At 46.4% G+C, this 17,441-nt stretch overlaps 1 protein-coding gene across 1 annotated transcript in view; it reads right to left on the bottom strand.

Moving 5' to 3' along the window:
* Positions 1-458: 458 nt before the first annotated feature.
* Positions 459-17,441, bottom strand: part of DST (dystonin) — a 550,812-nt gene continuing 533,829 nt past the window's right edge. The window contains 4 exon segments of the mRNA XM_030558316.1: positions 459-1,505; positions 4,047-4,170; positions 6,850-6,960; positions 7,417-7,616. Of these exon segments, the coding sequence (XP_030414176.1) occupies positions 1,240-1,505; positions 4,047-4,170; positions 6,850-6,960; positions 7,417-7,616 (701 nt within the window). The 3' untranslated portion in view covers positions 459-1,239.

Consider the following 17,441-nt stretch of genomic DNA (forward strand, 5'->3'; position numbering starts at 1 on the left):
GAAATTTCTAGGAATTTAGTTAATAGTTACAGTAACATCTGTCTGTTAGTTCTGCAGTTTTTTACAGGAAAAGTTCCATCCGTTTTCAATGAAAACCAATGACTGTTATGGCCATTAAAGCGATCTTTGAATAGCAAAATTAATTAAAAATTATTATTTGACACTCTCCTAGCCCCCCTCCCTTTTTTTCATGGCACAGTGGCGTCTTACTCAAATACAAAGAAAATAACTCGCAACACAAAATAAATTAAATATAATTTCATGTTATTTGACAGGTACAAATTAATGTTTTATTAAATAAATACAGTAGATGACCAAAATTTGACTGCTGCAAATGGAAAATTACATTAGAGTGTATGATTCTAAGGTAATTATTGGTCATTTCAAATGATTTATTCCCTAAAACATAATGCAGAACACTAATTCCCTGTGAAATAAAGAAATTCAATGGCAAGAAAGTTAAGGGACATGTTTTATTTCATAGCTTTCTGCAAGCAAAATTGCTTTGATACAAAATGAGTTCAATGATACAGTGCTATCATCCACTCAAGCAAAAGAAAACCTCACATTTACATGAATGCACTTTATATTGAATTCTTACAGTATAGTAGTTCTAATACCCAGAGTGTGTCTGGCCTCATTTAAAGCAATGGCACAGAAATGCTGCAAGATATTGGAGTATTGTATGACTGGCAAGTGCGTAAGTAACTTTCTGTGAGTTCTCCAGGAGATGCTGCATAAATAATTGTAGTGTGAATGTGTTTTTTATTCCTTAGTAAGTTTGACATACATCCTTTAGTGTTCGTTTAGTTAGCTCAAAATGTGTAATTGTGTCTTTTGGCTTTTTATTTTTATTTTTTAAAGAAAAATCATGAGGTATCCTTTCCTGTTAACTAATGATGGAGTGATAGACCTATTTGTCTGAGGTTGCAGAGACTTAACTGTACATTCAGTACACTGCACATTTGGGAATTGTTTTAGTGTACTTTCTACACATTACTGTGTACAATTGTTAGTTTACATTAAAACTCTTTTCCCTTTCACATAGGATATGGCATAAACAAAATCTGACAAAAATTATACACACAAAATAAAAAGACAAATACACAAATAAGGCCATCTGCAGAATTAAAAATCCACCTCTTGCAATATTTCACAATAATTTCTACATAATATTTTACATCTTACAAACTTAAATATTTAATGCACAAGGCAAAGACCTTTATGGAGCTGATCACATTATCTCTTGGAGGACTTGTCCAATTTGCTGACTGGTGGCCTCCTTTGGGGAGTTGGAATTTTGGAAGGCTTGCCTGATGCTGGCCGAGAACCTGCTCGGGGCTGTGGTCTGCTTGCATTGTGAACAGTCTCTGACATATCTGAACACACAGACTGGATTTCTGAAATGTCAAAGTCAGATGCATCACTGCCTCGACGGCTACTTGATCTACTGCCAGCCTTGCTTCCTGCTCGGCTTCCAGGTCTACTTGGAGTCCTTCTGGTGTCTGTAAGGAGACAGGAAAGATGTCCATCGGCATTAGGGAGATGGGGTTGAAGGAGAGACATTTAGTAGGTGTTTTTACACACTTAGGACCTTAAATATTTCATAAGCCACCCTGGATCTCCCACTGGCACACAGGAAATGAGGTCAGTATGTAGCCCTCAGGAAAAATATGTAAAGTCTGATCCTCCAAGCTGCCTGTGGTTAGCACTGCCACTTGAGGGATTGCATGGCTGGTTCCTTAAGGTGAGGAAATGAGCACAGAGGCAAACATTCTGCTAATCCTAAAACAGGGCATCTTTCTGAAAATGGCACTCTAGCTCGTGTAACTTGATGCACAAGTTACTGGTGAAATTCTCTGATCTGTGTTATGAAGAAGATCAGACTAGATGATCCATATGGTCCTGACCTGAAAATCTGAGTCTATAAAACAATGCTATTTCGCCTAATAAAGAGAAAGGAATGTGTGATTAAATACTGAGGTGTAATGAACTCAGCTGCTAGCTTTTCTCATAAAAACATATTATCCTGGCAGCTTCTATCAACTCATTAGTCTTGCAATATACCCTGGCTTTCTAAGTTTTTCCAAGTCTAGATGTGGTCACTCTCCAACTTCTACGTGCTCATCAGGAATTGTACATAGGCAACATGGACTTTGCAAAAGAATTGCCCACCCTTTTAAAAATGTGGGCCTCTCTTCTGACTTATGTATTAAGCACTAGCAGAATTGTAAATTGCTTCTTTACTCTAAGGATATACAGTTGTAAGACACAATGTGGTACTTGTACCCGGGAAATAAACAAGCAAGCAATAAGCCATGCAATATGTTTGTACTGTTTAAAATGATTTCCCTCTTTCCAGTGGATGAATGAAGAAATCAATGAATACAAGGCCTGATAAAGTGAAATCTTGCTTATTCAATACATGCATGACATCTTTCATTTGTGTCAAAGCAGTACATGTGTCAGGTAGAAAAATCACAACAAGAATCTTAAATGGAATAACGTTATATAGAGTAAAAGTTTCATTTTAATTATTAAAGAATCAACAAATCTGGCTTACTGTAAGTGCAAAGATATCCTGGTCTAAACATGTACATTAAACTATTTCTTCTTGAAAAACAGCTTAAAAGATATGAACCATTTGGGTAGGATTCTCCAGTCCTCCTAAATCCACTCTGCAAGTGCTGAATACAGGTGCAAGTGGCTCTGCTGCCTCCTATGCCAACCACCCAACCTCACCACTTGCATAGAGGTGTGCTGGGGGCAGTAGGGCAGAACAGAGCTCAGATACTTCCATTTATCCACCAGTGTAATATCCCTGAGGGCCCTTACACCAGTGGTGTAAGTTGCAGCTGCTCCCCTGCGACTCTTATTTTCATCAGGGCCAGGTGGCTCATGGTCAGGGGGCCACAGCTAGATCCCTGATGGCCAGCCACTCTCCAATGCATCTGAGCTCTGCAAGGATATAGTTAAGAATCTGCTCTTTTGCTTTTAAATATTTCCTTAGTGGCTGCTAGGGGAACCATTATAAACTACAGGTGTTGCAATTCAGACATTAGCACAAATGTGCACATCACATAGAGAAATCATAGAATCATAGACTATCAGGGTTGGAATGGCCCTCGGGAGGTCATCTAGTCCAACCCCCCTGCTCAAAGCAGGACTAATCCACAACTAAATCATCCCAGTCAGAGCTTTGTCATGCCTGACCTTAAAAACCTCTAAGGAAGGAGATTCCACCACCACCCATTCCAGTGCTTCACCACCCACCTAGTGAAAAAGTTTTTCCTAATATCCAACCTAAACCTCCCCCACTGCAACTTGAGACCATTACTCCTTGTTCTGTCATCTGCCACCACTGAGAACAGTCTAGATCCGTCCTCTCTGGAACTCCCTTTCAGGTAGTTGAAAGCAGCTATCAAATTCCCCCTCATTCTTCTCTTCTGCAGACTAAATAATCCCAGTTCCCTCAGCCTCTCCTCATAAATCATATGCTCCAGCCCCTAATAATTTTTGTTGCCCTTCGCTGGACTCTTTCCAGTTTTTCCACATCCTTCTTGTAGTGTGGGGCCCAAAACTGGACACACCAATGCTGAACAGAGGGGAATGACCATGTCCCTCGATCTGCTGGCAATAATCCTACGTAAACAGCCCAAAATGACATTAGCCTTCTTGGCAACAAGGGCACATTGTTGACTCATATCCAGCTTCTTGCCCACTGTAACCCCTAGGTCCTTTTCTGCAGAACTGCTGCCTAGCCATTTGGTCCCTGGTCTGTAGGAGTGAATGGGATTCTTCTGTTGTAAGTGCAGGACTCTGCCCTTGTCCTTCTTGAACCTCATCAGATTTCTTTTGGCCCAGTCCTCTTATTTGTCTAGGTCCCTCTGTATGCTATCCCTACCTTCCAGCATATCTATCACTCCTCCCAGTTTAGTGTCATCTGCAAGTGATGACTAAATCTCAGTTTGTCCCCAGGTATTCTCTCCAGTGGTGGCAACCCTTGCAGTGTGCATCATATCAAGTTCTAAAATCAAAGCACTCACCTGCAAACTGTGCTCTAACTCTGGTAGCTGCTGTTGATATTAGGCTGTTGTCTTCTCCAGAGTGGAAACCTTTCCCTGACAGATATCCTGGCAGTCTAAGTTTGCTCCCTTGTATTGGTGTTCCCTACATACGACAAATACAGTTGTTTCATCTGTCATCACTGAGATGTATTGAATGGCTCTGAATTTGGAATTCTTTCATCTTCATAACATGCATGACAAATACAAAGTCTTGGCTGGAATAATCATTTAGTAATGAGAACAATTTGAACCAGTTTTTTAACATGTAGTGCCTAAAAATTATTAACTATAAAATCATTTCAGTCTACTTAGCATCAATATAACAACATTCTTTACATATGTATCAATATTAAAAAAAAAGATGGTACCACTTTACATTTTAATTATCTTACCATATTAGGTTAGTTGAGGGTAGAGTACTAGCATATTACTAGAGAGAAGCAGCTTCATTTTACATGTCTATCTGGCCTAACCCATCTGCCCACGGTTATATGTGTGGAATGCTCTTGTTTTCATTTCATTTTGGTGCAAAAAGCATAGACTTATGACATTTTGAAAACCGTCAGATCACCAGATTTTGAACCTCTTTGCGCCAGAGCAGAAGAAAATGTGAGATCCTAATTTAGTTTAAAAATAATTGTTTTCTCCGTGGCCTTATGTTGTTTACAATGTTTCTACCCATAGTCTTGTATTGCTGGTTTTCTAGCTCCTGAACTAGTAGGAGCCCTGCAGTAACTCTTTTGTTTGTGGCCTGCCCTGGATGGAGTTTGTTTTATTTATTCAGGGGAAGATCAGGCACTGGAGTAGCCCATCCAATTGCCATTTATGCTTTATTTAATAAAATCTCTGCACATCACACCAGCTACTAGGGAAAACCACAACAATCATTTCGACTCCGTCAACATAAAAGGACTAACCCACTAAAACAGGCTAAAGACATAGCCTATCAGTCACTATGAATGCCTGAGAAATGCATTACCTCCTTCAGTTACTTGTGCCCACTGTAATCTCAAAAGCACTGGGTTTTGAAACATTCATTTAAAAAGCAACAAAGAGTCCTGTGGCACCTTATAGACTAACAGAAGTATTGGAGCATGAGCTTTCGTGGGTGAGTCTGATGAAGTGGGTTTTCACCCACAAATGCTTATGCTCCAATACTTCTGTTAGTCTGCCAGGTGCCACGGGACTCTTTGACGCTTTTTACAGATCCAGACTAACACGGCTACCCCTCTGATTCATTTAAAAAAATTCATTGAAACTATACACAGCACATGCAGCAGCCAGGAGATGTAGTAAAGGCCATTACAGTTCTGTCTCAGACACACCACTGGCCATGGAGACACCACGTAGCATCCCATTACTCCACCAGGGAGACAAGACAAGACAAGTCGACCTGCCATCCTGGAGAGCTCTGGGGACACTATCACTAAGAAATAAAATAATACCTTCCTGCAATGTTTTTCCAGTCACTGCTAGTGGCAATTATCACGTGGAAGTTCTTAAATTAATGCCACGGGTTCTCATTGGATTGCAATTTCAGCAAAAACATGACTTTTCATTGGTCTTCCTGTACTACAAATTCTTTCCCACAGCTGTGATTTTAAGTACCATCAATTAACCTTATACGGTATTCAGTTAACTAAGGGACCAAAGAAAATGAAAGCAAATGTATTAGAAATTAACAGCTGTTTAAATTCTGAACTATGATTAAATCTTTTTAAATATTTTAAACCAACAGACCTAAATGCGTACAGTAATATATAGTATTACTCAAGGAATGAGTGAAAAGGATCTCTATATGTTTTATGCATCACTAAGCAAAGCCATACAGAGTTATGTGAATTTAGCATTGAAAGGCGCCAGGCTGACAGCATTGGACATTGAAGTCCTTTATTTATGTCTGGAACAGATATACCAGAGGCAGTGGTAGTGCCAGCTTCCCCACACTAACCCATCAATGTGCCTTAACCCTGACCTAGAATGACAACTTTTAGGAGTGAGAAGACAATTTGGAGTCTGATCCAATTGGAGTTGTTTCACTGACATCAATTGGTATTGGATCAGGTACTTAGGCTCCATGTCCATTCAAACCAGTCTGACTGCCAACATGGTTGCTAATTATTACGTTAGTGGGTTTCTTGTAATGTGCACAGGAAATAAGACCATCAAACTCATTTTCCATGAGTCACCGAACCGTGATCTCATTATAGCAATTGTGGGTCATTACTATTGTAAGCTGAATTTCAACTGCTGAAAGGATCCAATTATCAGTCTCCTGTGCCATCCTGCTCACAATGGAGTGGCATTTCCTCAGTCAGTAACTTCCTACTGCAGATCATAATTTATTAACCTCATGTCTGCATAGTATGAGTGCACAGTACACTAGAAGCACAGAAGAAACAATGTTGGGAAAGGAGTTCATGAAATGCCATCCATAAATCAAAGTGAAAGGTAGGGATTTTTCTAAATTTCATCATTCCAACTGGTATCATATTAATTGTCACCTTATAGCTTAATATTATTGATCATTTATACTTTAAAGATATACTAATTAAAGAATCATAGAGAGAGTTTTTTTAAGACTAATATATTAAACACACTGAATAAAAGATCGGTTGAAATTTAGAAAAAATGATATAAAAATATTTGGCAGAGGTCTAAAAGAGAGTGTATTAATATGCAAGGTACAGTGCAGCTGTGCAAAGAACTGTAATGACTGTTAGTGAGTTCATAGTTTTAGTGAAGGAAGTTCATTAGACTAGAATCTCTGTCCTTACTGTACCTCTGAAGATGACCCTTGATATTCTGAGGACTCTGATGGTTTAGAAGGAGTTGATGTTTTGCGGTTTGTCAACCATGGTTTACCATAATTGCGTGTTAAATGATGGGGTGTCTGTATGAAACAATGGCAAATCAAAATATGAAGGACAGTAGATGGAAAACAATGTATTGGAGAGGGATATCCAGGGTACAGAAACCACCTTTCACAGTTAATATATATATAGAAAAAGAACTCAAAACAAAGCAGAAATTGATGACAAACAATCCGTAAAAAGAGGATGTACGATTTATTTCTGAAATGGAATAGAGAGGCGTACATTTGCTCCTTCAAAATGCATTCTTTGTTTGCTGATTTGCCCACACGGCACCATAAATGTATGGGAGTCTTTTCCAGTGTTGCAAAAGAGCAGCAAGTGTGAGAACAATACTGAAAAACCCTCAAGAAGAAGAAGAAGAAAAATATAGATATTTCTTTCCTATAAATTCCCTTTTTTGTTATCAATGTTTAAAAGAGAAATAATCTATATCCCATTCATTGATTAATTCAGTGTCATGTATTCAGTCATACCTTGGGTGTACTTGTAGCAACTGCTTGTGGTGAAGCTCCCTGGCCAGCCTGACTTGATATAGAAGCAGATCTGTTGGGAGAAGCGCCCCTTGAAGAAGGTCGTGATCTACGACCTCTTGGACGGAAAGCAGCAACATTCTGACTTGCAGCATCTGCCAAAATGAACTTTTCACGCAGCTCCATGTTTGTCCTCCCTTTAGCTGCAGAACATCAAAGAGAGGGGACAAGAAATCAGCTATGCAGATGAGTCACACGTCCATTTGACACCTCTTTTCTCATACCATCTCCAGCAAAGTATGACAACAAATAAAATGCATTACCGTGTAATGCATTCATTTTGGACACATGACAGTTCATGTGTAGAACATGCTTATTCTAGTATCTTAGGCTCGCAGGAATGAACCACTGTTAAAGGAAGTCAGCATGATAATGGAATGCTCAACATGATAAATCAACCAACTATTAACACATAGACATATCCTGATGATCTGCTTAACTAACACTACAACTACTCATAATAAATAACGCTTGGATGGTCCAGAAAAAAATGCTAAGTACAATGGCAGGAAAGCAGTAAATATATTTATTCTAAGCTATGCATTACAGTAGTTTGGCAACATGCAGTGATGACCACAAAACCCAAGCTATAATGAGGTAATCGATGGCTAAGCGCTCACACAGACAAGAGAAGATTCCAGAAGAATTAGATGCGTAGCATGTTAGTATTTTATAGTATCAGCATGAATGACAATTGTTTTTGACACACTTTTCAAGAGTGTCAAAAAAAATGTAGCACGTAAAGCATCAGCCCACGTAGAAAAACGTTAAGCCAAATGTGATGAGTTAAACATATTGTTAAATATATATATATATTAAAGCAACAGTAGGAAAGAAAGGAAGAGAAAGACAGAGCAGAAGAGATGAAGAGAGAGGTTTGCCAACCTATGGTAGGCTGAGTGGTAATTGAAGAGTTTGATTCCGAACGTAACATTTTACTCCCATGATGATGAACTGGAAAAAATGACACAGGATATGGATCACATTAAAGAAAATTGTTAGCAGGAGAAGAAATTAAGTACAGTAGTTGCATACGCAAGAGACTCAGAACACCAACCCAAAAGACAGAACTGAAAGTAAAAGCTCTCAAAAGTGTTCCTAACCTAGCTCTCAAAGTTCCCCTAAGCAAAAAATAGTGCTGGAATAGACTTAGGAGCAGTGACAAGTACCCTTCTGGAAGAAAGGGGCTTATGTGCCAACATAAGAATAGAATATAAAATGAAACTGGTTTACATATCGTTACAATACATTTTAAGCTGTATATAATGAGAGCATTATGAAATATACAGTGTAGCTGCTGGCAGAGACTAAGGCTTAAGGAGGGGCCTGCTCCTGCTCCACTGAAGTCAATGACAGCTTTATCATTGACTTCAAAGGGCGGTGTAATTTTAAGCATGTAAGCATCCCAAAGAGTTCAGTATTAACATGCTTTAAGCTAGGCATGTACTTAACACCTTGTTAAATTGGTGACCAGGCCCAGTAAGACCTACAGCAGGACTTATACAGAGGGTGTTCCACACACGTCCGAATTAGGGAGCAGGAAAGCCAAGGACCAGCACCAGCTCTCTGAAGGGAAGTAATAAGAATCTAATAATCAGATATTTATTAATCACAATAGCAGTCAATTACAATCTGAGTAGGACGTGGAGCCCCAGGGAATAGCATGTCAAGCATATAGCTGGTCAAAACATTTTTCAACAACACTTTTTCCATTGAAAAATGCTATTTTGTCAATATCAAAATGTTATGTGAAAATGTATCAGCTTTGACAGAAGTTTTATCAGGAAGGTTTTTCAGGTCCAGGCAGAATTTCTGGTGGGAGCGAGACAGAGCGACTCAATAGCCGGGAGGTTAGGGCTCTCACCTGGGAGGTGGGAGCAGTGACTCTCTCACCTCCCAGGTGAGTGTGCTAACCACTGAGCTATTGGCTGGTGTGTGTGCGTGCGGGGGGGGTGTGTCTCATGATTTTTTGTTGTTGTTGTTTGCAAAATATTTCAAAAGGTCTCCGTTTATTCTTCATTAGAACTGTCATAAACAGATAGCTAAGGGTTAATGTCTCTTTCACCTGGAAAGAAGTAATCTGAACCACCTGACCAGAGGACCAATCAGGAAACAGGATTTTTTTCAACTCTGGGTGGAGGGAATTTTGTGTCTGAGTTCTTTGTCTTCTGCCTGTATGCTCTCTCGGATGAGAAGTTTTTCTATTTCCTGCTTTCTAATCTTCTGTTTCCCAGTTGTAAGTACCAAAAAATCAGATAAAAATTTATATGTTCTTTTGTATTTATATGTCTATAATTGCTGAAGTGCTTTAAATTGTATTCTTTTTGAATAAGGCTGTTTATTCATATTTCTTTTAAGCAATTGACCCTGTATTTGTCACCTTAATACAGAGAGACCATTTTTATGTATTTTTCTTTCTTTTTCTATAAAGCTTTCTTTTAAGACCTGTTGGAGTTTTTCTTTAGTGGGGAACTTCAGGGAATTGGGTCTGCAGCTCACCAGGGAATTGGTGGGAGGAAGAAGTCAGGGGGAGGTCTGTGTGTGTTAGATTTACTAGCCTGATTTTGCATTCCCTCTGGGTAAAGAGGAAAGTGCTTTTGTTTCCTGGACTGAAATTACAGAGGGTGGACTCCCTCTGCTTAGATTCACGGAGGTTGCTTCTGTGTATCTCTCCAGGAGCACCTGGAGGGGGGAAGGGAAAAGATTTATTTCCCTTTGTTGTGAGACTCAAGGGTTTGGGTCTTGGGGTCCCCAGGGAAGGGTTTCGGGGGGACCAGAGTGCCCCAAAACACTCTAATTTTTTGGGTGGTGGCAGCAGTACCAGGTCCAAGCTGGTAACTAAACTTGGAGGTTTTTCATGCTAATCCCCATATTTTGGACGCTAAGGTCCAAATCTGGGACTAGGTTATGACAAGAACAAAAACATTTTTTGAAACCTAAACATTTTAAATGAAACATAATTGTTTTCTGGACAGTCCTACGCAAGAGTCCTGAGAGTAGCGTTTGAAATGTGGTGATGGTATCTCTTGAATGCTGTTGGACATGTGAAATCATGCAGCACCTAATTCTCCACTGCCTTGCACTTTGTGGAGTAATTTACCCTATGCAGAGTGAGAGTAAAATGCTAGCAAATAAGAATGGTAGCAAAGGTGTAAATGACCCTACTGACTTCCGGTTTTGGTCTCAGCAGGAACTGCAATACACTTCACTTCTCCTCGGGATATGAAATACCTGTCTTTGATGGGCAGCAGGACTTTTTTGGAATACCATTAAAAAAAGACGGTTACTCACCTTTGTAACTGTTGTTCTTCGAGATGTGTTGCTCATATCCATTCCAGTTAGGTGTACGCGCCGCGCGTGCACATTCGTCGGAAAACTTTTACCCTAGCAACTCAGTGGGCCGGCAGGTCGCCCCCTAGAGTGGCGCCACCATGGCGCTCCATATATACTCCTGCCGGCCCACCCGCTCCTCAGTTCCTTCTTGCCGGCTACTCCGACAGTGGGGAAGGAGGGGGGGTGCGGAATGGATATGAGCAACACATCTCGAAGAACAACAGTTACAAAGGTGAGTAACCGTCTTTTCTTCTTCGAGTGATTGCTCATATCCATTCCAGTTAGGTGAATCCCAAGCCTTACAAAGGCGGTGGGGTCGGAGTGAAATGTGGCAGAATAAAACTGCTGAGCCAGAGGCTACAGCCTCTCTTGACTGCTGAACCAGGGCATACTGCGAAGCAAGGTATGGACCGAGGACCAATGGAGCTTCGCGACAGATCTCGTGGGTAGAAACACGAGCCAGCAAGGCGGCAGATGAAGCCTGAGCCCTGGTAGAATGCACAGTGATGAGGCTTAGGGAAATATGAGCCAAATCATAACAAGTGGGGATGTCCGCCATCACCCAAGATGAGATCCTCTGAGAGGAAAACAAGTAAGCCCTCCCTTTGGCCCGCTACCGGGGCAGAGCTGGGGCACCTTAGGAAATGATTCTGTCAATATAATGCGAGCACTCCACAGATGTCCAAGGAGTGCAACGGTTATGCCCATTGCGTTGAGCTGTGGGTAACATGAAAGGCCAAAACACCTTAGGGAGGAAAGCCGGGTGCGGTCATAACTGCACCTTGTCTTTGTGGAACCTAGTGTACGGCGGAACCCCCGTAAGAGCTCTGCTCTCAGAGACCTGTCTGGCCAAGACTAGGTTGAGGTCCCAGGGCGGGGCTGGGCGGCGCACCCGAGGGTGCAAGCGCTCCAAGCCCTTGAGGGACCTCGAACCCATAGAGCGTGGGACACTGAACGTCCATCTTAGCCTGCTGGAAGGTAGAGATGGCTGCCGAGAGTATCCTCAGCGATGATACCGCCAGGTCCTGCCGCTGAAGGCCAGAGGCAGGCCAAATAGAGGGGATCGAGACCTCAGCAGGAGCAAGATCGAGCGTATTGCAGCTGTAGAAGAAACGCTTCCACCTGGCCCGGTACTTTGACCAGGTGGAAGGCTGTCTGTCACCCCGACTCAGGTACGCAGCAGCCACCGTGAGGCGAAGAGGCTGCAGGTCCGAGTGACGAAGCCTGTCGTTGCCCTGAGTGATGAGGTCTGGGCTGACAGGCCGAGCAACGTGGTATGTCAGTGCTGCCTGGACCACTCTGGAGTGATCATGATGATGCGCGCTCTGCCCCTGCGGAGTTTGAGCAGGACCTAATGAACCAGTGGGAACAGTGGGAAGGCATAATGCAGTTGGCCTTTCCACGGCATCAGGAATGCGTCCAAGATCGATTCCGAGGAGAGACCTTGGAAGGAGCAGAACACCTGGCATTTCCTGCTCTCGCGGTGAGCGAACAGGTCTGTGTGAGGAAACATCTCCACTTCCGGAAAGCGGGACGCCTCACATGGGGCAGAGTGATCACTCGTAAGACAGGAAAAACCTGCTGAGTCAAAGAGTTAAGACGTTCCGAACGCCTGGGAGAAAGGACGTCGCCAGCTCCATCGAGTGGGCCATGCAAAAGACCCGGAAATGGATGGCCTCCTGACAAAAAAGGGGGGGAGGACTATGTCCCCCCTGAATACTTATGAAGCACCTGGCCCTTGTGTTGGCTGTAAACACCGAGATACAACGGCCTCGCAGCTGCCGCTGGAACCCCTGGCATGCCAGGCGGACTACTCTCATTTTTGGGGCATTAACGAGGAATGCCAGCTTCTTAGAAGACCAAAGGCCTTAAGCTCGGAGGCGACCATGAGCACTCGAGCAGAGAGATGATGCGTCCGCCGTCAGGGGCAGTGAGGGCTGGGGCGGATGAAACCGCATCCCTGTCCACACCAAGGAGGGAGTTAGCCACCACTCTAGGGAGCCTAAGACGTTCGAGGGAACGGTGACTACCATGACCATTGGCTCCCTGTCCAAGCGGTACGCCGAGGTGGGCCGGACTTGGAGAGGACGGAGGCGGAGCTTGGCGTGTTTGGTTACAAACTTGCGGGCAACCATGGACCCAGGAGACTGAGACAAGAGCGAGCTGAGGTCGTTGGGAAAGCCTTCAGACCTCAGATGATTGTTGCCCTCGCCTAAAACCGCAGTTGTGATAAGCAGGCTCCGGCTAGGTAGGAGACCAGGATAGCCCCTAGGAAGCCCAACCTCTGCGTGGGAACCAGAGTGGATTGCTCTATATTAATCATCAGGCCTTGATCTGTGAATAAGACCGTGACGATGCCCACGGCTGAGCGGTTTGTGTCTCAGAGTCTCCTCGGATAAGCGAATCGTCCAGATACGGAAAAACGCATATCCGACATCAGCGACGGAAGGCGGCGACTATGGCCGTAAACCGGGAGTATTCACCGCTGGCTATAAAGCGGAGGCATCTCCCGTATGGAGGGAAGATGGCACTGCGAAAGTACGCGTCCTTCATATCCAGGGCGGCACAGTAGCCCCCAGGAGGCAAGGATGGAATAATGGTTCCCAGGGATACCATGTAGAACTTCAACCTTATCCTAAACCGGTTGAGTCCATGCAGGACCAGGGAGGTCTGAGACCTGTGTTCGAGTGGGGGACTAGGGCATAACGGGAGTAAAACCCCTTGCCCCTTTCGTCCGCTGAAGGGGGACAGGGCTGGAGCAAATTAAAGGTGGTACCTATGCTCCATCTTGCGCAGGACCCAGCGATCTGAAAGTAACTGGGGCCATGCCAGGAGAAAGCGGGATCGGGATCCCGTCCTGCGACTGGTACACCGCCCTCCGGCGAACCTTGGAAGGTCCGTCTTTGGTCCCAGTGGTAATTGCGAGGGACCTTGACTTTGGCTTTTTAGGGGGCCTGACGTTTGTCTGCAACCACCTTGGCCTTGCCGTTTTCCAGAGTTCTGCCTCTGGCTAGGCACAGAGTATGGCGGCTGGGGCCATAAAGGCCTGCGTTTGGTCGCTGGCGTATACATGCTGAGACGCATTAGGACCCTATTGTCCATCAAGCTTCGCAGTCTGGGGCTGTCTCTGCCGCGAAGATGCCTTACCCACAAAGGGTAAATCCTGAATGGCATACTGCAGCTCCGGCCGGAGGTTTAAAACCTGAAGCCATGAAATGCACCTCATGGCGACACCCAAGGCCAGAGTGCTGGCCGCAGAGTCTGCTGCGTCCAACGAGGCCTGGAGGGACGCTCTGGGAACCTTCTTTCCCCCGTCCTCCAAGACGGCAGCGAACTCCAGGTGGGAGTTTTGGGGGAGAAACTCCTTCACCCAGGTGTTATAATTATCGCAGCTAAGCAAGGCTTGTTGCTTTGCTACCCAGAGCTGCAGGGCCCTTGCAGAGTACACCTTGCATTCGCCAAGCCTCTTTCTGCTTCGGGGCTGGCGCCCGCTGGCCATCATATCAGGATCGTGGTCCTGAGCATAAAATCTGCGCATATGGGATGACACGGATGCGCGTCCGGACGGCCATGGGGGTACTAAAAGAAGGCACGGGCAGAGTCTCTGACTCACTCGGACCTTGCCCAACTCGGCACCGGGGACCGGCATCGGGAGGCGTATCGGTACCTGGAACGAGATCCAGACCCTCATGGTGTCGGGAGGTCGACCGAGATCTCGAGGCTCGGAGAAAGGCTACAGGAGTCAAGGTACCTGCCCCGGTGCCAGATGTCGGAACGGTGCCGATAGCGGGTCGGCGAACGGGATACCGACCGGTGCAGCGAGTGTGACCAGTACCGAGGAAAACAGCACCGGGACTGCCAGTGGTGTCCGGCGTGCCGACAGGACTTGGAGTGTCTGCGGGACCGTGACCATGAACGGTGCCGCTCTGCTGTACTGACAGGGGACAGTCCCCTGAAGAGACTGTATTACCCGTACCGGCGGTGCCCGGGTCAGGCAGCACTGACTCTGTCATGGCACTGAGAGCCCTCGCCGTTGGTAACATCTCCGGTGTGAAGGGAACAGCAGGCTCAACCACAGTGTGTACGGGGGAGCTATCAGGCACCGGATTCGACGGCCCTCGTGGGACCGGGATCCACGGTACCGAGGTCATCAGAGCTTCGGTAGGTGCCGGTGCCGGGCGAACCGAGTTAGATAAGCTGTCTAGCTGCGGTGCCGTCAGCACTGAAGCAGCGGGAGTAATACGCTCAACCACGGTGCGTGCCGGGGAGCCGTCGGACACCGGATTCGATAGCCCTTGTGGGACTGGAATCGACGGTGCCGATGTTGTCGGTGCCTCAGAGGCTTCGGTGCCGGGCAATCCGACTTAGACTAGCCCTCTGGCTGCGGTGCCGTTGGCATGGAAGCAGCCGGAGCAGGAGCTCAACCACGGCGCGTGCCGGGGAGCCGTCAGGCACCGGATTCTACGGCCCTTGCGGGACCGGGATCGACGGTGCCGACGTCATCGGTGCCGCAGCAGGTGTCGGTGCCGGGCGATCCGACGTAGACGAGCTCTCTGGCTGCGGTGCCGTTGGCACGGAAGCAGCAGGAGCAGTAGCTCAACCACGGCGCGTGCCGGGGAGCCGTCAGGCACCGGATTCTACGGCCCTTGTGGGACCGGGATCGACGGTGCCGACGTCATCGGTGCCGCAGCAGGTGCCGGTGCCGGGCGATCCGACTTAGACGAGCCCTCTGGCTGCGGTGCCGCTGGCACGGAAGCAGCAGGAGCAATACGCTCAACCACGGCGCGTGCCGGGGAGCCGTCAGGCACCGGATTCTACGGCCCTTGTGGGACCGGGATCGACGGTGACGACGTCATCGGTGCCGTAGCAGGTGTCGGCGCCGGGCGATCCGACTTAGACGAGCTCTCTGGCTGCGGTGCCGCTGGCACGGAAGCAGCAGGAGCAATACGCTCAACCACGGCGCGTGCCGGGGAGCCGTCAGGCACCGGATTCTACGGCCCTTGTGGGACCGGGATCGACGGTGACGACGTCATCGGTGCCGTAGCAGGTGTCGGCGCCGGGCGATCCGACTTAGACGAGCTCTCTGGCTGCGGTGCCGCTGGCACGGAAGCAGCAGGAGCAATACGCTCAACCACGGCGCGTGCCGGGGAGCCGTCAGCCACCGGATTCTACGGCCCTCGTGGGACCGGGATCGACGGTGCCGACGTCGTCGGTGCCGGGCGAGCCATCTTAGACGAGCTGTCTAGCTGTGGTGCAGTTGGCACAGAAGCAGCAGGAGCAGTAAGCTCTACCACGGCGCGAGCCGGGGAGCTGCCAGGCACCGGATTCCATGGTCCTGGGGGACTGGAATCGACGGAGCCGAAGTCATCGGTGCCTCTGCAGGTGTCGGTGCCGGGTAACGCAACTTAGGCGAGCTCTCTGGCTGCGATGCAGGTGGCACGGAAGCAGCGGGAGCAGGGGGCTCAACCACGGCGCGTGCCGGGGAGCCGCCAGGCACCAGCAGGAATCGTAGACTCTCTCGACCTCGGAAGAAGGGAGCGGTGCCGAGTCGACATCGGTGCCGGCGACGGTCGGTGCCGAAAGGCCTTGGTAGTACCGGCGGGGTCCGGTGCCGAGGAGGCGCTTCTGCCTGCCGCTTGAACATCGCTCGGCGCCCAAGGTGGAGGGGTAAGTGAAAGTCCTGCACCTTTTTGTTCTCGGCTTAAAAGCCTTGCAAATGGGGCACTTATCTGTCAAGTGTGATTCCCTGAGGCACTTCAAACAGGAGTCATGTAGATCTCTCTTCGGCCGCGGCTTCTGGCAGGCCGGGCCCCTTTTAACCCGGTGAGCCATGCATGGCTCCGGCACTGGGCTCATGGAAGGGGCTACTTCCTGAACCCCGCTAACTAAACTAACCATGTTAGCAAAGAAAACACGTATAACATACAAATATATAAATAAAAGTGTTATAACTGCATAATTATATACGAGAAAAACGAGTAGCTAGGGAAGTGGAGGTCAGCTAAGCCGCGCTCCACTGTTCCAACGACCGACACGGGCGGTAAGAAGGAACTGAGGAGCGGGTGGGCCGGCAGGAGTATATATGGAGCGCCATGGTGGCGCCACTCTAGGGGGCGACCTGCCGGCCCACTGAGTTGCTAGGGTAAAAGTTTTCCGACGAATGTGCACGCGCGGCGCGTACACCTAACTGGAATGGATATGAGCAATCACTCGAAGAAGAACAGACATTTACAACCCCTCACTTTTGACATTTTCTACTCTGCTTGTGATACTCCCTTTACAGTACTTAAAATAGGAAATGCTGTTACTACTCTGGTAAAGATTTCCATCTGTGAATGGCATCCACTGTTATTGCTTATGGGTTACTTTTTGTTCCCTGAAAGTTTCTTCTTTTTGTTTATGTTACCTACCCTACTGCAACAGTAACTGCAAAATACAAATGATCTATTTATCTATTAAACTTTTATAATCCTGGGTCCAACCTAGCAGATCTTAGGCAAAGAATGGGAGTGTTAGCAGAGTAAGTCTGAAGATGAGCATGCTCCCTACTCTTAGTGACTTTTCTTCCTCACCTTTCCCTTTAACTTTCCTATTCTATTGCTGTCTGATCCTATTACATTAGTTACTATACTCGT

This window comes from Gopherus evgoodei, chromosome 3 (genome assembly GCF_007399415.2).
Source record: "Gopherus evgoodei ecotype Sinaloan lineage chromosome 3, rGopEvg1_v1.p, whole genome shotgun sequence".
Taxonomy (NCBI): domain Eukaryota; kingdom Metazoa; phylum Chordata; order Testudines; family Testudinidae; genus Gopherus; species Gopherus evgoodei.